At 31.4% G+C, this 25,563-nt stretch overlaps 4 protein-coding genes across 10 annotated transcripts; 1 reads left to right on the top strand and 3 right to left on the bottom strand.

Annotated features, from left to right (window-relative positions):
- Positions 1 to 32: 32 nt before the first annotated feature.
- LOC100790743 (WAT1-related protein At3g28050) lies at positions 33 to 3,800 on the bottom strand. 2 transcript variants are annotated; one of them, XM_014771932.2, is made up of 7 exons: positions 3,495 to 3,800; positions 3,326 to 3,397; positions 3,098 to 3,173; positions 2,158 to 2,256; positions 1,703 to 1,861; positions 1,453 to 1,604; positions 33 to 765 (listed from the first exon to the last, which is right to left on the bottom strand). In XM_014771932.2, the coding sequence occupies exons 1-7, from the start codon at positions 3,686 to 3,688 to the stop codon at positions 603 to 605; spliced, it is 915 nt and encodes a 304-aa protein (XP_014627418.1). In that variant the 5' UTR covers positions 3,689 to 3,800; the 3' UTR covers positions 33 to 602. The 2 variants fall into 2 exon arrangements, with proteins under 2 accessions (XP_014627418.1, XP_003553929.1); XM_003553881.5 differs by having other exon boundaries at positions 2,158 to 2,404; positions 3,060 to 3,173; positions 3,495 to 3,796.
- A 1,390-nt stretch (positions 3,801 to 5,190) lies between these two features.
- On the bottom strand, positions 5,191 to 6,182 carry HSP22.3 (low molecular weight heat shock protein Hsp22.3). Of its 2 annotated transcripts, none has more exons than NM_001402611.1 (1): positions 5,191 to 6,182. In NM_001402611.1, exon 1 carries the CDS (start codon positions 6,110 to 6,112, stop codon positions 5,519 to 5,521), a length of 594 nt encoding a protein of 197 aa, NP_001389540.1. In that variant the 5' UTR covers positions 6,113 to 6,182; the 3' UTR covers positions 5,191 to 5,518. The 2 variants fall into 2 exon arrangements, with proteins under 2 accessions (NP_001389540.1, NP_001235147.1); NM_001248218.1 differs by having other exon boundaries at positions 5,392 to 6,150.
- A 2,709-nt stretch (positions 6,183 to 8,891) lies between these two features.
- On the bottom strand, positions 8,892 to 12,156 carry LOC100794437 (WAT1-related protein At3g28050). Its single transcript, XM_014771417.3, has 7 exons — positions 11,870 to 12,156; positions 11,693 to 11,758; positions 11,165 to 11,278; positions 10,523 to 10,772; positions 9,980 to 10,099; positions 9,767 to 9,861; positions 8,892 to 9,261 (listed from the first exon to the last, which is right to left on the bottom strand). Exons 1-7 carry the CDS (start codon positions 12,061 to 12,063, stop codon positions 9,111 to 9,113), a joined length of 990 nt encoding a protein of 329 aa, XP_014626903.1. The 5' UTR covers positions 12,064 to 12,156; the 3' UTR covers positions 8,892 to 9,110.
- Positions 12,157 to 20,128: 7,972 nt separating this feature from the next.
- LOC100787206 (RING-H2 finger protein ATL46) lies at positions 20,129 to 23,053 on the top strand. Of its 5 annotated transcripts, none has more exons than XM_041012818.1 (2): positions 20,129 to 22,008; positions 22,883 to 23,053. In XM_041012818.1, the coding sequence occupies exon 1, from the start codon at positions 20,788 to 20,790 to the stop codon at positions 22,003 to 22,005; it is 1,218 nt and encodes a 405-aa protein (XP_040868752.1). In that variant the 5' UTR covers positions 20,129 to 20,787; the 3' UTR covers positions 22,006 to 22,008; positions 22,883 to 23,053. The 5 variants fall into 5 exon arrangements, with proteins under 5 accessions (XP_040868752.1, XP_006603824.1, XP_006603823.1 ...); XM_006603761.4 differs by having other exon boundaries at positions 22,879 to 23,053; XM_006603760.4 differs by having other exon boundaries at positions 22,876 to 23,053.
- The last annotated feature ends 2,510 nt before the right edge of the window (positions 23,054 to 25,563 follow it).

The raw sequence follows: 25,563 nt of genomic DNA, 5'->3' as shown, positions 1-25,563 counted from the left end.
ATAAGTTAATTATTTTATCTGTCTAAAAATGATTAAGAAATAATAATAGTTTATTATTGAACTTCAAACTAATTACATGACAATTAAATCTTAGACATACATTATTATTCTCAACAATTAACCTACATTCATATTATATACGTATCCATACATCGTCATATTGAGTCTGACAGGCTACTAGCTAGACAGAAAGATGTCATTTTTTCCATAAAACACTTGAAGAAAGGTTGCTCCCCGTTTGTGGAAAGAACAGTATCGGTTCCATTCTAAGGCAAGTGTACAGTACGTATATATCACAAGTAACAGCATGCTATGTATAACCACCCTTAGTTTGCTCATTGGTGAAAGGAGACAAGAAAGAACTTTAACTGAATGCAATCCCATCCAATGTCATATATACTGAAAATCTTCCATTCGCTTTATTTTAGAGGAAAACAAGTCAACAACTTAGGTATAAGCAGCACAGGATCATCTTGGGGGACAATGAATCCAAAGCTTTGACCCTCAGTCATGTATGTGTACTATGCTGTTGTATGCCTAGAAAATGGATTCTTTATGTTTTTTTATGATGATAAGAATGTGGAAGAGTTTGTACTTGTCTTTTAAACATTCTTTTCTGATGTTTCAGTTCTGTGGCTTTGCAATAGAGGAACATTCTCAATAGTTGGTGATTCTTGGCTACCAACATCTTCCTCTATCTCTTCTTTTGCCTTGCCCCACAATACAGCATAAAGACCAATTGATACTATTGTGGCTCCAACTACACTGCAAAATGCAGAGAGAATTAATGTACAAAAATGAACATTTCAACAAACTATATGATCATATTGCACAGCTTTTTTTATTTGTATGCCAATATTTTATCAGCATTAAATGAACTGGTTCATTGTATGACTGTTTTGAGCTTATAATTAATGATATTAACTAATTAAGATGGACTTTGGTCATCGGAAAAGCACAAATTAGCAAGAAAATTGTCAAAAAAGGCTAGTTTGAGTTTGAGGATCTGTTTATCTATTTATTGTTTCAATTGATGTAGCAGTTCTGTACAAAGGACTTACCCAGCATCGGCAGTTCTCAGAAGGGAAATAGATGAGTAACAAAGTAAGAGGTTTAAGGGAGGATTCTTCCCCTATTCCATGAACAAATCTACCACCAGCTAGTCTTTTTATTCTGTCATTCTCAAATCCCTATTGTCTTCTTTGACACTATCATGACTCTTCCCATTAGCTAACTCATCCTCATCTTATATCACTCTAGTTTTTTTTTCTAATCCACTTATGTCCATTACCACTGTGTTTTCGGTTTCATTCATGACTATTTCATAAAGCACATGCCCAACAACAGGTACAATTTTGCGAGACCGCATTTGCTTTATTTATCATAACTTGTATAATTGCTTCCCTATGTTTTAAGCAAGAATCAAATACTAAAAAATTGAAGTAGTCATACCTTCCAATGTAAAGACTATCATCAAGGAACATAACACCCATTGCAACAGCAATAACAATTTGGAGTGGCTTGAAGGATGTTACATAGACAGGCCCCTTTAAATACAGTGCCCAGGCATAAACTACATTGCTCATTAACTTCCCAAATATTCCCTAAAAAAAACAAAAATGTGTCATCAATGAACCACACAAGCATAAAAAAAGTGTTTCTTATGGGTCAAAGTGAAGCAACGGTTTGCAGGATATCTTACAGAGCAAACAATGGATATCAGTGAAATATCTAGTCCTATTTTCCAAGCACTAGCATTTGGAACTGCAAAGAAACCAACAGTAGTAGATAATATGGTGGCAGTCACATTGTAAAAGAAAACTGTAGTTAGTTCATCCGGGAACACTTTCAAGATATCCACCTGCAAAGGAATTAAAACTTTTAGAACTTTTTTAAGCTTTTCCATAATTCCATATAAAGTAACAAGAAATATAATTCCATAAAGGATTTGGATCATTTAAAGTAAGGAACATATTTTCGAGAATAAAGTGCCAGTAAACGCTAATGAGAAAATCAAGGAACCAAATGCTCATATATCCATATGATCTTGTGCTTGTATTTTAAAAAATTCTACTTAGTATGATCTTATCAACCATCAGCAATTATCCACTTTAATTTCTAAACTATACCTCTCATTTTAGACAAGCTTGAACCTACCTGTACAATGTACCATACTGAAGCCAGAAAGTAGTCAGCTATCAGCAGAATGCCAGCAATAGCCCAACTTTCATCCTCTGATTTAAGAAAGTTAATTGGCTGTTGAAGTAGTAAGGGAAGATGTGTGAGAGCATTGATGATTGATGGTCCTTTGTAGAAAGTCAATACAAATGCACCTGCTATTGATATTATGCTTCCAATCACCTTAGCTTGACTACTTCTACTTTTGGCAGCTAACTTTTCCATCCTTAATTTTATTGAGACAAGGGAAGACAAAATAAGTGGATAATAGGCTTCATTGTGGTTAATGTCAAACACTTACAAATAGTACATTAAACTTGATTCCTACCATTGATCTGTTAAAATAAGGTCACCTATGATGAACTTGGGAACTAGTTAATTGTGAAAAAAAGTAGAATTTTATCCACCAAAGAAACATTAGTTTGAAAGTAAATAAAATGTGTAGTTGTTTACTTTGAAGAAGAAGAAAAAATAACTTCCAAAATATTCATATATGCATAATGCATGAGTCGAACTCTAATAATGGTGATGGTTGATGAATAGTAATTAGCATCTTGGTTATTAGTTATCTTTTCTTTAATCAATCTTTGTACCTCCAAGGAAAATGAAACCTTGATTAGTAGGCGTTAATCTGAAAATAGTTAATAAAGTGGTGGGGGTTCTAAATTGACCATTCCTTTTGTCACAAACTAAAAAATATGCATGTTTTTATTAAGATATTACATTGCGTGCAAGAAAAGAAAATATATGAATTGGACTTTGAAATAATTTATAGATATTTACGTTGCATATTATATAATATTCTCAGGTAGACAAAGAATTTAAAAACATAGCTTAAAAAGGAATTGCCAAATACAATTAACCAATAAAAGGAAGTGAACCTGCAAATTACGGCAAGGATGAAGGTGAAAGCAGGTACCAGATTGCCAATTGATGAAGCAAGTGCTGGAGAACTGTAGCTAATGCCTGCATAACCCAGTACCTGAGATGAACTTCTGCAAAATACAAAACAAGAACCAAAAATTATTATGTTATTGATGAGAATACATGGATCAAAATGAACTAACAGAAACAGTGAGGAAAAAAATTATACTGAAAGGCCTTGACAAGTGTGAATTTGAAAGTAAAGTGAAGCAAGTGGCTTTACCCTATCACCCCAAGAAGAACTATTTTGGATACTATGGAGAAACTAAGTGGAGGAACAGGAACCACTCTTGATCTGCAAAGAGACATGAAAAACAAAACATGCATGATAATTGATAAAATCATGCAAGATATATATGTTTGATTATGATTTGCAATAAAGAATTCTTAACCTTCTGCTGAAAAAAGTGATAGGAATGAGTATAATGGTAGCAAGAGCATAAGCATAGGCCAGAAAGACATGGTTGTTCATCCCTTGCAGTGTGGCTGCTTTGAAGAGTGTGAGTGTACCCATGTCATTGAATTCATTGCCTATAATCACCACAACTGGCAGAAAATCCTTGTAGAAGGACCATCCTCTTTGCATCTCTCACTCTATCACTCCACTTTTGTTTTGTCTAACAGAACTCAAAACCTTATTATAGTTTGGTTTATTAGAAGTTGTTTTGAATTGTCTCTTAAGTTATAGCCTTATAGGCACGTTCTGTGTAAGTCAACCCTTAAGGGCAATTTCAAACGTAGCTAGTATTATTGTAGTTACGAGTTTTATTTATTCTTTACTTTTCAATGAAAAGGAAAAATGATTGAAGTTAAGGATGCTGATATCAAATTCAGAAGAGGGTTGACAACATATTCTGACATATTTGTTTAACAGGAATTTCGTGATTTTTATTAAATTTTAACTAATAAAAAAATATACTTATAAAAGTGTGTTAAAGAATATTGATGGTTTGAATTAATTAACACAATCTTATTTTAACTTAACTTGTGTATTCGAATTTAAGTTTTATGTATGTAATAATATTGAATATTAAAAAAGAGATTTATCACCTATAATCTTAATTATCCTATTTGATTCAAATAGGATTATTTTAATCAAGAATATATATTTTTTATAAAATAAATTGTGTATTGGTAGCATTATGCTTAAATTTATAATATCTAGAATTATGTCACGGACGCATTATATTATTTTTAATTATATTATATTCTTTCTTCAAAAAAATTATGTTGTACTATGCATAATTGCGTTTAGAAAATATCTCATCCATTTTGTCATAAAATATATGTATTATGAATTTAGCAATAATAGCGCACTTAGCATGGACTGGGTCCACGTAAGACGGCACATACAAATGAAAATGATGAAAGATACTTCCACGGCCATGATTGAATTTGACAAAACCAAGAAAGAAAAACGACAATTAGGGACACGGATATAATATTAAATTATTTGGGAGTGGAATTTGGAAATAAAAGATAAGATAAAATTTCCACTTTTAATAAATATGTTTTTCAAAATAAAATAATAGATTAGCATAAAATTAATGTTTTATTTTCCATTTATTTTATATAGTTCTCTTCATTTAAAAATAAAAACTTTATCCTTTCTTCTCGAAATCCCCTTAGGTGCATACATTTATGATTTATCAAATGTCAGGTAGTGAAGGTCAATGCCCTTTCTTCAACGTTCCTCCATCCTTTTTAACATTAGGTACTAATGATCATACGAACCAAAGTGACAAATGACAATTCAACAACAACAATCGAGAGTTTTGTGATATAATTCTTTGGAGAATAGTATTGAATTATTATTTTTTAAATGAAGGAGTATAAATAAAGTCAATTTAAAAATAAATTAACATCTAATAATTGAGTTAATTTCGTCCAATTACTCTTCTTGAAAGATAGGAATCTTCTTGTTAATAGTAATGTCTTTTTGACTTTGCTAATGGGTGCCCGGCACAACAGGATTGAAATCAAATGTTATTTGTTTATACTTTACTATTATTTAAAAGGGGTGAAAGAAAGGATATAATGGATATTTAAGATTTAAAAAGAAAGATTTGGGTGTAAAGAGAGATGCAATTAGTAGTAACCAGACGTTTGAAGACTAAATTTCAGGTGATAAGAGAAAACAGTATATTTTGAGCATGTATTTATTTAGTATCATGTCATCCCAAATTTGATACTTAGATCATAAACCAAAATAATGAGAGATAAGTACTAGATCCGTGATCAACAAAAGAAGCGTCACTAGAAACTATTAGACACAAACAACATCACATCATCACTGAAATCCCATGTCCCAAACAAAGTGAAGATGCAACTTACAACTTGTAAACTGAAAGAAAAAAAAAAGGAAAACATAAGCAAGAACATATGTAATTGGATTGGCTGATGATGACATATGACATTACATTTGAGGCTTGGTGGGCTTCACATTCTCAGCAGCAGAATCCCTCTGAGCAATGTCAATAACCTTAGGCTGCCTCTTCTTGTCCTCACCAAACTTGCCCACCGTGATCCTCAGCACCCCATTTTCAAGCCTCGCCGTAACCTTCTCCAAGTCCGCATTCACCGGCAACCGGAACTGTCTCATGAACTTCCCGTTAGTCCTTTCAGCCCTATGCCACTTCTCGCCCTCAACCTCTTCTTCTTCTTCTTCTTCCTCTCCCTTCCTCTCGCCGCTGATACGTAACACGCGACTCTCCTCCACCTCGATCTTCACGTCCTTCTTTTTCATCCCGGGTAGGTCCAGCACTATCACGTGCGCGCTGGGGGTTTCCTTCCAATCCGCACGTGCCAGGGCGAGAGTCTCGGCTCCTCCTCTGATGTTGGGTATGTTGTTGAATGGGTTCTGTTCCAAGATTCCAAATGGGTCCTCGGATTGGAGCATCATGTCCCAGAGGGTGCTACGTGTGTATGGCATTAATGCGTTGGTGGTGACACAGAGGGACACTAATGAGAGAAGAAGACACATTGCTGCAATTGTAATTGTGCGAGCCATTCTGAAGAATTTTATGATTCCCCAAAGGTTGTCTTTTTTGGTCACTTATGATAGTTTTCTTGTATGTTATGTTTGAAAAGCGTGTTGGGTTGGTGTCTATATGTAGGGAGGTGTTTGGGTTTCTGGATACTTCTTCATTTTTATGTTACGTTCTGTGATTTGTGAGAACGAGAGAAATTGAGACATGTGTAGGAGAGTCTAGAAACTTAAGCGAGAGATTTCGAACGTTCACGAAGGAAGCTCTCTTTGTTTGTTTGGAAAAAACAGAGGATGAATATACACGTGGCAATGCCAATTGCCAACACAACTTCTTTTTTTTTTTTTTCTCAAGCAATGCTTGCTCTACAATGTACAGTAAAATCTAGTAGAACTATATACTACATTGAATTCTACATTGAGAACATTAATATACTTTAGTTTAAACATGTTTTTCTGACGTTGTAAAATGAATTAGTTTTCTTGAAACATCTGTTCTTTAGGTTTTATGAAATGAGGTAAATTTTAATTTCAGATTATTTACTTTTTTACTTTAATTTTTCCAAAACCTAAAATCAACCATTTTTTATACTTGAGTTCATTTGAAGAAACTAAATTTTCTTTTATAAGTATTACATGCTAATATGATATTGCAAGTACTACCAAGGGTAATGAACTAGTAAAAATCTTTCATTGACTTAAATATTCGTCTGTGTCACAAAGATGTCACTCAATTAAAGTACCTAATTTTTGTCCTTTGGTGGAACAACAACAATTGGATTGGATGGTATGAAGATAATAAGACCATGTTTTGATCCTCATCATGGCCGTGTGTACTCTACTGCCCTATTAGACCATGACAAAGAAAATAAAAGAGACTTAATAATTTTCTGTGATGTTATTAAGAGCAGTGAAAAGTTTGTACTAGTCTAGTAGTCTTTATGGCTTGCTCACACAGTTGCTCTTTAAAGGGCATCCTCTGATGGAGCTGGCCTCAATTGACAGCATGCTATGTATCACCACTTAACAGCTTTCCTTGATAGTGAAAGGAGATAAGAAAAGACAGTGAAACCACAATTTTGACCCTTATAGCCGTTTATAGTTTCCTGTTCTATGGCAAAAACATTGGTTCTTATAGTTTTCTATGATACTAAAATTGACTCAAGAGTCTTTTAAACACTACAACTTTCAGTTACATGGATTTGGAATATAGGAACATTCTCTGTAGTTGGTGACTCCAGGCTACCAACATCTTCCTCTATCTCCTCTGTTGCTTTGCCCCACATTATAGTATAAAAGCCAATTGAAGTTACTGTGGCTCCAATTTTACTGCAAAATTCAGAAACAATTTACTTAAATGAACCTTTTAAGTACAAAAATGAATATATTGCATATGACTGTTTCGAGCTTATAAAAGCTTTAAATTATATTATTTAAGGGTTTAAAAAACAATGACAATATTTGTTTTAATATGACTATTTAAGTACATTTTTCTTAACAATTATACACAAAGTTTCAGAAGTAAGACTCATGAGATTCCTTGAACCACAATTAATTTACAGCAACACTGAATGAGAAAACTTGTACATGAAGGCCTAAATTGATAAGTGTGGTTACCCTATCACCCCAAGAAGAAATGATTTTGGATATTATAGAGAAACTAACTGGAGGAACCACTCTTGATCTGCAAAGGGACATGAAAAGCATTAATAAAGAAATCAATCAAGGGTAAAAAAGCACACTTGGATATATGTTAATTTGTTTGTGATTTGCAATTAACAATTGACAACCTTCTACTGAAAAAAGTGATAGGAAATAGCAGAGTGGTTGCAATAGTTTGTTTTTTTAGGTTTGGTTTGATTCAATTCGGTTATCCATTTTATACCCATATATGGTTTGGTTTTTCTAAAGAACCAAACTAAAGAAAACCAAACCTCTTTATGAAAACAGTTCAGTTTTTTCTCTAAAATTATTTGTTTTTTTTCAAAGCAATTCGATTCAGATATGGATCGGTTCGGGGTTTTTTTCACACTCCTAGTTGCTGCTTTTTCACACTCCTAGTCACTTCACTTTTTTGGTCTCAGAAAACCTTTTGTAGTTCAGTTCAGTAAGCAACCTTGAACTGTATATCAAGATACTGGGATATTCCAACGGACGACAACAGATAACAAAGTTAAATCTGTGTTAGTCATTAACTTAGAGTATGAGATATTTTGTTTTGTCCATATTCCATAATAATTCTGCATTCTTTTTAGCAGAATGATGGCAATGTGGTGTGAATGAAAAGAGTCTCCAGAGCAATCATGGGAAGTCCGGAAGTGGAAATTGTTGTTCTACTGTACATGTCATTCTTGATGTGCTTTAGACTTCAGTGCATTTACAATAATAAAAAAAACTCCGTGACAAGAGGGTGTAACTAGTGGAAGAAGAGGGTGTTACATCAACCAATTCAAATCCAATTGCAAAGGATTGAAAATGAGTGAAATTGAATTAAGTTTAATTTGATTTAACTTGATAAGAATTGACTCAATTCAAAACTCTACTCAAATTTAATGTGAAAATAATTTCTCCTCAAATCCATTTAAGTTTGTGAGTAACTTGATTCATCTTATTAGCTCGATTGAAATTAATATTATAATAATTTACATTATTTATTTTAAACAAAAATAATAATTAAAAATTAATAACATAATTACTTCTAAATCAATTGTGTCAAATTATACATAATTCAAATTTAATTTATTTATTTAACTATATCAAATTTTTATTCAAGTTTAGTTGGTTCATGAGTAAGTTTAACAAATTAGTAGTGGAATTGAGACTCGAATTATATTAGAATTGGTTTGGTTTGTTGTCGTCCTCCATATCACCAGTTTTCCTTAATGGTGAAAGGAGACAAGAAAATAAAAGATAAACAAACTTTGTTATGAGGTACAAAAGAACATGTTCTTAAGATGCTAAAAGATAAATTAATGGCTGTTGAGTTTTCACTAGTTTTTAGACATTTCCATCTGTTTTCTTTTCACAAGTTTTCGGTTCCATAGCTTTGCAATAAAGGAACATTCTCAGTAGCTGGTGATTCCGGGTAATCAACTTCTTCCTCTATCTCCTCTGTTGCTTTGCCCCACAACACAGCATAAAAGCCAAATGATACTATTGCCGCTCCAACTATACTGCAAAAATGCAGAAACAATGTGCTCCAATGAACCTTTTATGTACAAAATTGAATATATTGCATATATGTCTGACTGTTTCGAGCTTATAAAAGCTTTAAATTTTATCATCTAAGGTTTTAAAAACAATGACAACATTGTTTTTAATAGTTAAGAACTTGAATTGAACTCTACTAAAATATATTATACTATTCTTAAATTTTATGTAATGATAAGAAACTTATGGTCTATTTGGGTAAATTTGTTCAGGAGTATTTTTAGGAGGAAAAAATAAATAAATTAATTAAAATAATTTTTTTATTAATTTAAATTAATTTATACATAACTTATCAATCATCTTTTAGAACTTATACAAATTAGTCTAGGCATAAATTAATTTTAACTTATAAAAAAAAAATTATCCAAATATGTCCCTATTAAAAGAAATGAAGAACTCAAATTCAACTATTACACCAGAGATGCTCTAATATATTTGAAATGCAGAAATTGAATTAGTTATATATACCTTCCAACATGAAGAGAGTCACCAAGGAAGATGACACCCATGGCAATAGAAAAAACAATTTGGAGGGGTGAGAATGATGCTAGATACACAGGCCCCTTTAAGCGCAGTGCCCACGTGGAAAGTATATAGCCCATGTCAAAGTGCAGCAGCAGTTAACTTAGAAAGGTATCTTACAGTGCAAATAATGGAGATTAATGAAATATTCAGTCCTACTTTCCAAGCATTTGCGTTTGGCACTGCAAATAAAGCTACAAGTGTAGACATGACTGTGGAAGTCACGTTGTAAAAGAGGACTATTGTCACTTCATCCGGGAACACTTTTAGAACATCAGCCTGTAAAATGAATATATATAGAAAAGTACACGAAATAGTTAATTATATAAAAAGAGTAAATATGTAAAATTCTTTACATTATATAATATGTAAAAATTAAATTCATGAGAAGTTAGTTTCTGTTTCACAAAATAATTTTTATTTTCACAAATAATTATAAAAATATCACCTTATTTCTTATTTTTGAAGTTTGATGTATATAAAATAACTGACATCTGTTTTCACCATACAAATTTATGAAAATAGAAAATAAAGTAAAATAATGTGATATTTTGCCAATTATTTGTAAAATCATGAAATGAGATTTTGCTTGAATGTACTTTATAATAAAATTCTACACATTTGATGAAATGATCAATGGCTATCAATTATGCCCATTAATTTCTGAAGTATAACTTTAATTTTGGAGAATCCCAACCCTACCTGCACAATGTAACATAATGAACCTATTAAACATTCAGCTGTGAGCAGAATGCCAGCAATGACCCAATCTGCATCCCCAGATTTAAGAAAGCTAAATGGATGTTGAAGTGGTATGGAAAGATCATGGGAATGAGCTTTGATGATTGAATGGCCTTTGTACAAAGTCAATACAAATGCTCCTGTTATTGATATTATGCTTCCAACTACCTTAGCTTGACTACTTCTGCTTTTGGCAGCTATCTTTTCCATCCTTAAATGCGTGGTAAGAGGATAAAAGAAAAAAATAAGTGGACAATAATAGACTGAGATATTCACCACTATCAAATATCAATAGTGTACTTTGTTTTAATTCATCATTGCAAGCAAAAAAAAAGTAAGCATATATGAAATGTATGTTTTTCTTTTTTAGCTGTAAAGAATCGAACACTCGAACATTCTACTAGGAGATAATTTATAACACACACACATCCTCTTAGCTTCAACCAATTTAGCTAGAATTTTTTGGTAATGTAATATATGGTTTAATTAAAATAATTGTTAGATATCTTGCCAAATAATATAAATACTCATGCAGGAAAAAAACTAAAACAAGAAATAGTTAAGAATTTGTTAAATATAATTAACCAATTAAGGGGAGTGAACCTGAAAATGATGGCAAGAATGAAGGTGAAAGCAGGGCCCAGATTGGCGATTGATGAAGCAAGTGTTGGAGAACTGTAGCTAACTCCAACATAATACATTATCTGAGATGAGGTTCTGCAGGCAACTCATGGCCATCAAAATGCAAAACAAGAAACACAGTTTCAGAAGTGCTACCGAATACTGATCAACAATCAATTTCTCATCCAAAATCCATCAAGTTTCAAAAATTATTTCTAAAACCAGTGTTTTAAAAACCAAAAAACAGAAATAGTTGAGAGATGTTTTCTCATCTTTTTCCTTAATTCCACACTCTCCTCTATGCCTTGCACTACCTCCACCACCACCAGAGAAATCCTTGTTTAGTTACATTTTGAAAACTAATAACACTTTCTGAAATTAAAAATCAAACACGTTGTAAAACTGAGAAGATTCCTGGACCACAATTAATTAAAAGCAACACTCATGACTAGAAAACTTGTACAAGAAGTTCTTGAGTGACAAGTGTGGTTTAAAGCAAAATGCCATTACCCTATCATCCCAATGAACATGATTTTGGATGCTATGGAGAAACTAAGTGGAGGAACCACTCTTGATCTGCAAAGGGACATGGAAAGAAATCATTCAAGCTAGGGTAAAAGCTCAGTCATATTATATATATGTTAATTTGTTTGTGATTAATTTGCAATAAATTAAAATGGCCAATACCTTCTTCTGAAAAAAGTGATAGGAAAGAGTAGAGTGGCAGCAACAGCAGAAGTATAAGCAACAAAGACATGGTTGTTCATCCCTTGCAGCGTGGCTTCTTTGAACAGTGTGACTAATGCTACCAAACTTAATTGGTTGCCTATAATCACCAAAACTGGCAGCATATCCATGTAAAAAGACCATCTTCTTGCCATTTACTCTTTTGATATATCTCACACAGAAGGACAAAAAATTAACCTTGTAGTTTTATTTTCTTCTTTTCGTTCTTCACAACCAACTAAAGGCTTTATTTAATAATTCATTTTATAGAGTACAAAATTACGCTATGTCGCCATACACATAATAATTCTGCACGTGTTTTACTACGCAATCGGAAAGATTCTCTAAAGCATTTGTGTGGTGGCAATTGCAAATGAAGAAAATATCCTTTCCCCAATGATATTTTTTATTCCAGATATGTAATTGTACTTTTCCGTGTATTGAGATAAAAAGAGGAGAGACAAATATAGAAAAATGACTAGGTAAAAAACATTGATAAAAATTGCAAGTGATTGGATGAAAAAAAGAAAGAAAAAAGAAAATAGATATAGAGGAAGAATCTCAAAGATGAAGAGTGATTTTCCTTAACAACAGAAAGAAAATATATAGGACTCCAAGGGAATATTACAAGAGGGTGTAGATACTAGATAATGAGAAGAAGAGCTGGAAAAGGTTAACTTGTTGGAAAAATTAAATAAAAATGAAGGAAAATAAATACGAAGAAGATGCACAGTCTTGAATTAAATAACAAAATAACAGTAGCAAAATAAATTTAATTGACAACACATAAATAATGCATTATATCATACAATGAGCACAAGGAAAAATTAAATTAAGGGAAAGAATTAAATAGTCTGGGTTGAAGCGCGTAAACGCTATCCTTAGATAGAAAACGCCCCCACTGCACGGGTAAGAAATTCTGATTGCGCTCCTCTCCCAAGATACGACAACCCGTTGGTTCCGATCGTGTGCAGCGAAAGGATCCCCGAACCTTATGAACACCAATGCTCTTACTCACAAGAAATAAATTATTTTATAAGAGAAGAAATAGAAAATTTTGGGAGAAAAAGATGAGACCGTTGTTCTGTCATGTTTTTAGAAATGAGGAAAGATAATATATAGGCATTTTGCAACAACAAAATATGACCGTTAGAAATATGACCGTTGGAAATATGACCGTTGGAAAACCAACTTACAGTTGTCACGACAAACGTAACAAACTAGTTGAGTCATTAAAACAAAATCTTAAGAAAATCTAAAATAAATATTTTATTTTATAAAATGGAATTAATATATATTTATAAATTTTAAATTAAAACACAAATATTTACCAACATTCCCCCACATAACTTAAAATTTTAAAATATATTTTCTAAAAGATAATTTGTATAAAAACATAAGAGTAAGAGCATGTGATATTGTATTTCGGTATAAGGAACCTTCCGGGTTTGAGCCTTATACCTAGTGTTTATGAATTTCCATCCGAGAAAAATGTAGTGACTTGATTGTCTTGAACTACATATTCTTTAACCAGACTTTAGTACACAACTCCTACAATATTGGTGTTCAATTAGGTTTTAATCAGTGGTAGCGCGTTACACGGTCTTGTGCTTGTATCTTGTTTCGTGAGTGTCACTTAGAGATTAGCCCATATCTCACAGTGGCGGCCCCACCACCACACTCACTAGGTGAATCCTCAAAGAGTGAGTTGTGACCCCCACCCCTACAATAATTGTCATCGGATTCATTAAGAGGTATTTTTTTTCCACCAAAAATACACATATATAAATACCTCAACCTTAATATTGACACAATTTATAATACACCTCGTCATAGGAATGAGAAACGGAACAGCTCCGTCAAATTTCATTTTGGTGTACTTTAATCAACAAACAATTTCGTTGTTACCCGTTGAACTCCATTCATGGGATCACCAATCACTCGGAGACGGGTGTCCATTGTTGTAACTAAATAATGGGCTTTAATCTCATTCCCCTCGACGACTCAAATACTTGTTGACATGTCAACCTTTTTGTAAGCGGATCTGCAATATTATTTTTTGACCTAACAAAGTCAAGAGAAATGACATCATGAGAAATTAAATATCTTATAGACTTATGTCTCACTCTTAAGTGTCTTATTTTTTCATTAAAATTTTGCTTGTCACTTTAGATATAGCAATTTGACTATCACAATCCATTGGAATTGGAGGTATACGCTTATTTAACAATGACAAATTGCATAATACATTTTTAAGAAATTCAGCCTCATTAGTAGCCGTATTTAAAGCAATAATTTTTGCTTTCATGTGAAATAATAATTTGTCTGGTAGATTTTCATGATACTACACAACCAACTGAAGCAAAAACATAATCACTTGTCAATTTTATTTCATCAAAATCAGAACTTCAATTTTGTATCACTAAATCCCTCAATTACTTTCCAATCTACCAACTGCATGTGCAATATCAGACAAGCTTAGAGAAGTTTGTCAAATGCAATAAAGAACCGATACTTTGAGAATATTTATGTGAAGAAAATCCTTTACTCAAATTTTTCTTTAATTTGATGAATGAGTCATAAGGAGTAGAAACATATTTCACATCAAAATAATTAAACTTCTTTAATATATAGCTTTTCAACATAATAAGATTGGGTAAAAAATCATACAATCATTTTTTTCTATAAGCTTAATACCCAAAATCACATCTACACAACCAAGGTCTTTCATATCAAAATTTCTAGACAAGAAAAACTTCACATCATTTATGAAATTCATTTACTACCAAATATCAATATGTCATCCAGATACATAAAATGACGCATCCATTATCGTCAAATTTTTTCACATACACACATTTATCACTATCATTAATTTGAAAATCATACAAAAGAATAACTTAATCAAACTTTTGTGTCAATGCTTTGGAGCTTGTTTCAAACCATACAAAGATTTAACAATTTATTTTTCAAGAAAAAATATTTTCAAAGAAAGTCACATCTCTAGACTCCATAATAGTACCATTAGAAATTTCAGATACTTCTGAATTAATAACTAAGAATCTATAAGTAGTATTATGTAAAAAATATCCAACAAAATATAATTAATATTTTTTTTTCAATTTTCCTTTTCTTATTAATAGGGATATTAACCTTTACTAGACACCCCCACACTTTAAGATATTTCAGATTTGGTTCTCTTTTTCTCCATAGCTCATAAAGATTTTTCTTTTGTTTATAAGGTACTATTTTAAGAATACGACATGCAAAATATAAAGTTTCACCAAAGTGTTTATTTTATTATTTTTGTGTGTTATATTTTCACAGGCTTATCTTTTATCAATGAGTTATAAATAAAGAGACAATCAATTAACATATAACAACATATAACAACAAAATACTTGCAGTAGTAATAATAACGTTAAACAATAAAAATTAAAAACCAAACAACAAATGTCCTGATTTTAAAGACTTGTGTTCACAAGATCATTTGACCAAGTAAAATATAGTTTTCTAATCATATAGGAATGAAATTAGAAGTATGTTTTTAGTTTTTCACATAAACTAATTCTAAAAGCATTTTCTCTTCAAAACAATCATTAATAAAGAAAATATATTTTAAATTTCAAATTATAAGAAAATATTTTTCAACAATCTCTCACTAATGTAAAATTTAAGGAAATGAAATAATATAATAAAACATTTTTAATAAAGCATAATACATTGTGTCTTCATCCATTAATTTTTCAGACTTACTAAAGGGGAGTCAATCATATTCATGACAGATATTTTGGCAAAATAAAATCCTACTGCAGAAAAGACTATGCAAGAAGAAAGTGATAACTAATTTTTCTCTCTAAGACTGTTGGAAAAATTAAATAAAAATGAAGGAAAATAAATACGAAGAAGATGCACAGTCTTGAATTAAATAACAAAATAACAGTAGCAAAATAAATTTAATTGACAACACATAAATAATGCATTATATCATACAATGAGCACAAGGAAAAATTAAATTAAGGGAAAGAATTAAATAGCCTGGGTTGAAGCGCGTAAACGTATCCTTAGAGAGAAAACGCTCCCACTGCACGAGTAAGAAATTCTGATTGCGCTCATCTCCCAAGATACGACAACCCGTTGGTTCCGATCGTGTGCAACGAAAGGATCCCCGAACCTTATGAACACCGATGCTCTTACTCACAAGAAATAAATTATTTTATAAGAGAAGAAATAGAAAATTTTGGAAGAAAAAGATGAGACTGTTCTGTCATGTTTTTAGATATGAGGAAAGATAATATATAGGCATTTTGCAACAACAAAATATGACCGTTGGAAATATGACCGTTGGAAAATCAACATACAGTTGTCACAACAAACGTAACAAACTAGTTGAGTCATTAAAACAAAATCTTAAGAAAATCTAAAATAAATATTTTATTTTATAAAATAGAATTAATATATATTTATAAATTTTAAATTAAAACACAAATATTTACCGACATAACAAACAGGCACCATTAATGGAGAATTTTGCCACTCATAACAACAAGTGAAAATGTTTCAAACTATTTCATCCATTTCACACGTACGTGACACATGCTTCAACTGCAACGGTAACTGTGAATACATTTTTTGGATTTTTAACTACTTTATCTTGATATTCCTGGACTTAATTAGAGGGAGAAGTAAAAGGTTTAACGATAAGGAGAAGGGGTCGTTCAAAACCTCTTGGTGGACTTCAGTCTTCATGCATCGTAAGAAAGAAACCATATCCAACATGTAGAGTAGTGCAACACTGCAATGGATATATGCATGCTCGGGATATTAGCTATTTTACCCTAATATTAACACTAGCTAATATAAAGTAATTAATAGTTTTTGGTAATGTGTGTTTCTAACGATGTGCTTGGGAAGTTTGGTTTACGAGATGAAGAAAGGAAAGGAATATCCTTGATTGATATGTTTATGGTAACTAATTATTAAAGTTTTCTTCCTTGGAAGTAAGACTAACAATGAAGCAAATCAACTCGAAAATAGTTCGATATTCAATTCGATAATTGACTAAGTTCATGAATCAAATGAACTGAACTTGAGTTTAAGGTTGAGTTCATTAAATACAACCAGTTAAACTAACCTTATAGGCAATTGCTTCCTACATCTTCATATTTGCTTCCTGCATCTTTTTAACCTTCAGATAGTCTAATTCAAAATGTAAGTTTACATTAGGATTAGTCTTTCCAAAATATAATCCGGAATGTAAGCTTTTACATTATGGAATGGGTAATCCAGAATTTCGGATTAGGGTGCAGGAAGCAAGTCTGGAGGTGCAGGAAACAATTACCAGCCTTTATATATTGTAGTAGAGAAAATGGGCTTGCTATTAGCATGAGGCCTGATCCACATGCTGGCCCAAACAAGTGTTTGCATCTCAATTGTCAAAGACTATTGGGAAGAACCTGCTTTTAGCTTCTGTTGTGCATGCAAACATTTTTATTAAGGACATATTCCAAATTATTAAATTATTACCAAGTGAAGAAATTTGAATGCTTTATACGTCTAACAGTACTCAGACATTTTTTCAACACAACCTCTTGATCCTCCTTTATCTTCACCGGACGTTCATGGTACGAAATAGTGACGGATCCAAGACTCTGAGTCAGTAGGTGCAAATTATAAAAAATAAAATCAATGGGTTTAATTATATAAATATAAATAAAATAAAATATAAAAATATAAGATTTTATTTACAAATTTAATGAATTTTAAAAAATGAGGAGGTGCAAGTACACACCCTCAGTCTAATGTAGGTTCGCCACTGGTACGAAATCAACAATGATGTGGGTTTCAATGATAATGAATATAAGAAACTAAACTTTTAATAGCATTGCTTTCTTCTTATTTTCATTGTCCAAGAAACTTAGATAGTGACCCCAACGGTGGTTAGTTTACTTGCTTGAGGAATTTAGTTAACACGATACGATCATTTAGTGGAGAGAAACCTAAGGCATTGGTGGACCATGTTGCATTAAATCCTTGTTCTACACACTAAGAATTCTCCTCCTATTCAATGATAATGATCCAATATCTATATTTGTAATTGCCTAGAAAAGTCTTCACCCAACTTTTTAAGAATTAAGAAGCACTATCTTGTCCTCTAGGCATATCCAAATAACCGTTTCTTGTAAGCAACATCCTAAATAGAAATGCTCAAAAAAATCTAAAAATATATATTGATTTTAAGCCAAAGTTAGAGAGGAAAAAATAAACAAACACATTTCCTAGTTCCTACCATACTTAACAGAAGATATACATAATGAGTAAATTAAAGACGACTCATAAGGCATCCCCGTTTCCTTTTGTTTTAACCCCTCTTTTGGCTAATAAGTAAATAAATTGGGTGGCATGTTAATGTTCAAAAGATTAATAATGAGATGTCGCAATCCTTAATTTCGAATTACAGTGATACTAGCATGTAACCTAACGAAAAGGATCATTAATATGAATCAATTATTCAAACCTTTTGGTTGACAAATTCGATTTTAGACTTAATGTATTTATCAAATGAGAAGACCAACAATAATAAGCAAGTTGATAAATTTGTAGATTTTCCACAATTGATTTTTAGAGAAATTGTCACTCATTTGAATTATATGTTTTACTTAAATTGCCCTCAAGAAAGTGTCGTATGGTATTAAAGAAAGAAATAATTATTTGATTAAATTTATTCTAGTTCTAGTGGGAAATTTTCTCATTTTAATCTTATTTTTTATGTTTCCATTTAAGACAATAAAGAAAGAAATGATTAAGAGTAGATACCATAATAGAAAATTAGAGTTTTTACTGTTAGAATTTTCTTTATTTGGTCTTCTATTGATTAGTGTATTTTATTTTATTAAAATATGAGCTTGATGTATAACTTAATATATTTGTCCTTGTGAGCTCAATTTTATTAAATGATTCAATTTACACTTTGGGAAAAACTATGTGTATATGTTTGTTGGGTTAAGCTAGTGTATAAGGCCTAATGAGTAATGAGCTTAATGTAAAATACATTAAAAGTAAAAGTAAGGATTGTGACGTTTGCAATCTTTTACCCAAATACACACTTAATATGATTGATAGATATAAGGTTACCCTCCTACTATAATTTGTACTTGTACATTTGTAATTAACTTTTTTTTATAGAGTTAACTTTTGATCCTTAAAGAAAATATTTAATTAGAAAAAGAGTTATACGTTGATAATGTAAATCTTTTTATATAATCATCTAATCACATAGTTTATTAAATTTTAAAATAATTATTTTAAAAAAAAATTAAACAACGATTATGATGAAATGATAATATAAATCTATTTTATATTTTTAGTATTTAGATATTAAACTCTTATTTAATTGCTTATCATTTTATTATTATTTACAAGAATTAGATATACACTTGTCGTAGACACGATAATTATACGTATAAATATGATTAACTTTTTTCTTAATAACAAAACTAAATAAATGTAATTATATACAATAATTCATATGTGGTTAATAATATTAAACAATCTAACGGTTGTTAACTTCGTCTCACAAATGACAAATGATAAGAGTAAGTAAACATAATTGGAATACTATGATTATGTAATTATTTTTTAATCATTAAATATAACTGAGAGTTATATATATCGAAAGTAATCTGTGTCATATGGTATTCATATTTTGTTAGATTAATCAATAAATCCCTTAATTATTTATTAATTTTTAATGAAGTTTTTAAGCTAAAAAGTTGTAATTGAATCTCTTTTTTTTAAAAAAAAAATTAAGTCCTTAAAATTTTTTAAATTGCACCAAATTATCATATCATATTTTTCGATCCTCCTTTTTTTTTTCTGGACAGTTTTAAATCCTCATAAGCCAACTTTAAAAATCCAATCACAAAATTTTACAAAATCAAGAACTTCATCATCCAGTAATTTTCTTTTTTAATTTAAAACTTAGGCATGTTTTTTAGAAATTTTTTTAATTAATTTTTCATAAAAAAAAATTATGAGCGATAGAAATCTTAATTTCTCAGGTTAATTTTTTTTTATTTCAATAAAAAAATATCATATTATTCTTTCTTAAAATAAAATAACTATTAAAAATATCACATGATTTTTTATTTTCAAAAAACTCATCTAAAAATTTAAAAAGAATAATCAAATAAATTTTATTAACATCATCATCAGAAATCATGAAAAAATATCATTTCTACTAAACGTTCCTTACTTAAAAGTTTTCTAATTAATTCATCATTGATTTTGAATTGGTACAAGATACAAGGGCTAAGATGAGTGAAGCACGCGCCATGTGTTGGTAGTGGGATTAGAATTTTACTTTGTATCTTTCTGTCATCCTTTACCTCGCACTTCGGGAACTGCTGCCACTTTCACCCTTTGGATTCTTTACTTCTCAAACACCAAGCAATTTTGTCCAATTTGGATCACACACACAGATACAGCCGTTTAGAAAGACCTTCGAATTTCACTTTTTTTTTTTTCTCCTCTCACACAAGATAGATAGGATTTTCTTCTGCTACCTTCAAAAACATCACAACAAGAAGCAATAACACCCCCTAATACGAGTTAGGTGAGTTCTCAGTTCAACTCATCGTGTGGAAAAAAAAAGGAAGAAAAATAAAATACTATTTTTGTAATTTGTATGTGATAAAGTGCCCATCTTGATGTATGTACTTCTTCACTTCTTTGTATGTGTCCCTAGTTTGAGTGTAAACTAAAACATTTTGAAGTGTTTAAGGTGTCACAAGATGTGACTATGATTGTGTTGGGTGAAGGAAACATGGTTTCATGGTTGTGTTGTTGTCTTTGTGATCTGTGATATTAGATGAGATGAGATGTCAGAAAACATGTATCCTCCTAGGTTGTTGGTTTTTGACCATACCCATTTGAAGATGGCATGGGTTAAGCATCAAATCCGGCAAAAAGATGGTTACTTGAGCTACTCACCACCCCTTTTGTCTTCATCTTTTTCTTCACCTCCATACCCTCTTGGTGCTACTTTCCACAAGGATTCATCATTGCCTTCTTCAACACCACCACCACCACCACCATCATCTGGCACTAGAATTAGTCCTGCTGTTCTATTCATCATAGTGGTTCTTGCTGTCTTGTTTTTCATCTCTGGCCTCCTCCACCTGCTTGTTAGATTTCTCATAAAGCACCCTTCTTCTGCATCTGCTCAATCCAACAACAGACACCAAGAACTTTCCACATCTGATGCTCTTCAAAGGCAGCTTCAGCAGCTCTTCCACCTCCATGACTCTGGCTTGGATCAGGCTTTCATTGATGCTCTTCCTGTTTTCCAGTACAAGGAGATTGTGGGGTTGAAGGAGCCTTTTGACTGTGCTGTTTGCTTGTGTGAGTTTTCTGAAAAGGATAAGCTCAGGTTGTTGCCTATGTGCAGCCATGCCTTTCACATAAGTTGTATAGACACATGGCTTTTGTCAAACTCCACATGCCCTCTTTGTAGAGGAACACTTCTCACTCAAGGGTTTTCCGTTGAGAATCCTATATTTGACTTCGATGATCTTAGGGAGGATGAGATGTGTCCTTGGAATGGGGAGAATGGATTCAATACCCGGCAGAAAACAGTTGTGGTTGAAGAAAGTGTGGAGAAAGAGAAAGGTGTTTTCCCTGTGAGGCTTGGGAAATTCAAGAAGCTAAGTAGTGTGGAGGGGGGTGGGGAGAGTGAAGTGGGAGAGACAAGTAGCAGTAATTTGGATGCAAGAAGGTGTTTCTCAATGGGGTCTTACCAATATGTGGTTGGAAATTCAGACCTAAGGGTGGCTTTGAACCATGATGAAATTAGTAAAGGTCAAGTCACAAGGCTCAACAAAGGAATGGAACTTGATGATGGGAAGCTTTCAGTGGAGGATGTGGAAGGAAAGAAGATTAGTAGTGTCAGTAAAGGTGACAGTTTTTCTGTGTCCAAAATCTGGTTGTGGCCAAAGAAGGGGAAATTGCCTACTTCTTTGGATGGTCAAATTGGCATGCCAATGCCATCTTTTCTAAACACAGATTTTCCAAGGATGAGGGATACAGAAGGGGCATGAAAGGTATCCATCCACATGTTTTTTAATTATTTTTTTTACTTCTTATTTCACTTGAATTCGTTTCAATCCATTGATTAAAACTGGCTTCCCCTCCTTACTTGTCTTACAATTCCAAAAAATTTTGGTGTGCTAATTTTGACATTGTGATGACTGATTGTGCCACATACTATTGATGTATTATGATTGTACTTTATGAAGATATAAGAAACACTGCATCTGTTTTTCTTTTATCAAACAGATCTCAGGACTCCTTGGTTATAAGGTTCTTAAAACGGTTCACAACCGTGATTTCGGCCACAACATTAAGGTTTTTGGGAGTGTCTTTTAATCTTAATTTCGATTGCATTTGTCTGCAATTTCATACAAATATCAAGGAATATGACAAAATTGCAATTATAACTGCAATTTAAAACCTTAGATTTGTCATAGTAAATGTTGATCTCAGGTTATTTGGTTATGCAAAGTTTAAACAATTAAGCATATATCATGATATCCATGTTAGATTCATTAACTCCCTAGTCCAACAATTTTGTATCATTTATTTTCTCATAATAATAATAATAATGTACAAAGGACAGATCTACAGTAGCTGAATGAATATGGTTGTGGAGTGTAGCCTGTTTCAAAGCCAGACTTGTCTCTTTCTGTGTCATTGTTCTTTTACCATCAATCAGGGTGTCTACTTTGATCATGAGGAGTGGCAGGTTCACTTGCTTTCTTTGTTTTTTAAGGCTTTTGGTTTTGTCTAATCTCTCTTTTTTCTTCTTTATTATTATTGCCTAAACTTACTTTTTGAGAGAGGGTGAAACTGAAATGTGAATGCAAACCTTTTCTTTTTTCTTTTTTATCTTCTAATATCCTTTTGGCTAGGAGGCAGTTGAGCACTGATTGTGGGGATCCATGAAAGCTGGCGTCATAGAATCTCTTTTTTTCCTTGTGATGAGTTTTGATTCAAAATAATTTGCTGTAGTTCAAACGTGTGGGCCATTTTACAGTACACCTCACATGTGTCCATTTTGCAATTAAAGACAGAATTATCTTGTATCAATCATAATGGCAATCAATTAGTCCATGTTAGTTCGGAAAGAATATGATAATGAATTTGCTCAATTAAGAATACTACTGGTCCTAACTGGTCACACCTTGCTTTGGAAAGAAACTAAATAGAAAAAAAAATACAATAAGAGAATTTATGTAGAAAGAAAATGAATAATTTTTTTAGTTGTTCTTTTATAAGTATGAGATTACACTTTCTGAAGAGGTAATCATGTTCTGAGTTGAGTGAGATTACTATCAATGACAATTTTCCCTTTATTTAACACTATATTTGGTGGAAAATAAAGTGAAGAGATAGAGAACAATTTTTTTTCTTCTGAATATGGTTTTAATATGGTTTTTCTAAATAAATATGTTAACATTATTCTTTGTTTTTATGTTATTATTTTTAATATATTTGATTAAATACTGTACATATGTTTTGTAAACAATAAAATGAATATTATTTAATCTGAAAAAATAAATGTTTATTCATTTACGTAAATACTGTGCATTTTGTTTATCACACCATATGCCTAAACAAATGTTATAAACTTTCTTTTCTGACCAGTAGTATTTTACTTTCTACTGAGGCAAATACCAAAATCATAACAAAAACAGAGCACCTCAAATAGCAAAAGATGTCGGTTATCCCCTTCGTTCCATCCAAAGGGATGTGGGATGCTAATAAATTGGTGGAAAATGATGGATAGATACAAATATGCTACTTTGACATATAGACAAATATAAAAGATAAAAGAGATAAATGTAATTATAATAAATAATAGGTTTAAATGTATTTTTTACCTCTTAAGTTTGGAGTGTTTTTTTTTAGTCTTCAAATTAAAATTTATATTTTTAAGTTCTTCAAATTTATAAAATATTTCTGGTTAGTCTCTTCTAACTGATTTTTGGTAATTTGAGTGTATAATTTGTAATAATTTTTTATTGCAGAATTAAGAAAAACATTTTATAAATTTAAGGGATTATAAATATATTTAACCCTAAATAATATGATGGGATGATAGTTCAAAAATAATAATAATGAGTATTACTTACAATAGACTAGTATCCATGTATCATTATGGCAAAAGTACTCAGCTCTCAGAAAAGGGAAAAATGAAAATCTAGTGAGACACATGTCGTATTTTTTCTTTCTCATTAGTTGCTCAGTTGAGTCAAATAAGGAAGATTCTCTTCATCTCTTCAATTTCTCTCTCATTATTTCATATGTACTTAAAACAGTGTTAGTATTAATGATTTGATGGAATAGCAACCATCCAATACAACACAAGGTACTAGTCGTGTTCTTTGTTTGGGGTATACGTATTGGTGTCTCAATTTCATTTTAAGAACCCAAATACGTAGGTGAAATTATGACACATTAAACTGAATTTACTAAGCTGTTTTCTTTTTTAAAAACAAGGTTAAAGGAAGAAAGATTATAAGGTACGAAGCAATTGGTATGATATACAGAAATGATGCATGTCTTTGTGTAGTGGATAATGTTTTCATTTGTTTTTATTACCTGTATCCCAAAGCCTAAAAGGTTAACAATAGTTTAGCTTGATATAGTGATAATCCAGCGATCATCGTGGTAGAAAAAAGTGGGAAGCAAGAATAAAATGGAAATATTAAAGAATACTTCACTATCAAACTTTGAAAAGAAAAAGTTGTTAGCATAAAGGGAAAAAAAATACGTTATAAAGAAAAAGGGCGAAATGAACTTAGAATTCCAATCGGAGAGGCACAAAACCAAATTGGTTAAATTAAGAGGAAACTCATAAATTTTAATCACAATTGGTTAGTGTCCTTTTTTATATCTAGATTGCTTGTGGTGGGTGACATCTTTCTTGTTATTGTAGCTTAAAATTTTAACTTGTAGTAATGAGGGTTGGAAAGAAATCAAAGAATTGTTATGATGTCAACTTCCATAAGAGTATGTGTCCTCTCATGTGAAATGAATTGAAATGTCTTCAATCTCAATGCATTAATTAAATAGAGAAACAACCCTCCAACCGAATAAATAATTAAAAAGAAAGAACGAAGAAAAGAAAGAAATACTAGGTCTACACACGCTTACCCACAACGGTCTATACTAATATACAATTCATCCAATGCATTCATAAATGATGCTGCATGCTAGTACATGTTAGTATTTTATATTTCATTTTATAATGTATTTTTTATTAGAAATAATTTTATTCGAGTAAGACGTACTATTATACATAATAATTTTTTTAAAAATATTTAATATATTTATATAGACAAAATCCAAACTCGAGATTTTTATTAAACTGAAATAATTATGCATTAGTTAATTCATATGTTTGGTGATTAGTATTTTATATTTTATAAATAATAATATTTTTCTCTCTTTTGCTATGTTAATTATTAGTATAAAATTTGTTAGGTAAAATTATATTTTTAGTCCCCCAGTTTATCTCCAGTTTTGGATTTGGTCCTTCAGTAATTTTATTTATAAATTTGATTCCCCATTTTCTAAAATCGTGCAATGTTGGT

This window comes from Glycine max, chromosome 19, assembly GCF_000004515.6.
Source record: "Glycine max cultivar Williams 82 chromosome 19, Glycine_max_v4.0, whole genome shotgun sequence".
NCBI lineage: Eukaryota > Viridiplantae > Streptophyta > Magnoliopsida > Fabales > Fabaceae > Glycine > Glycine max.
The sequence above is the reverse complement of the archived record's forward strand: the minus strand, read 5'-3'. Positions and strand labels throughout refer to the sequence as shown.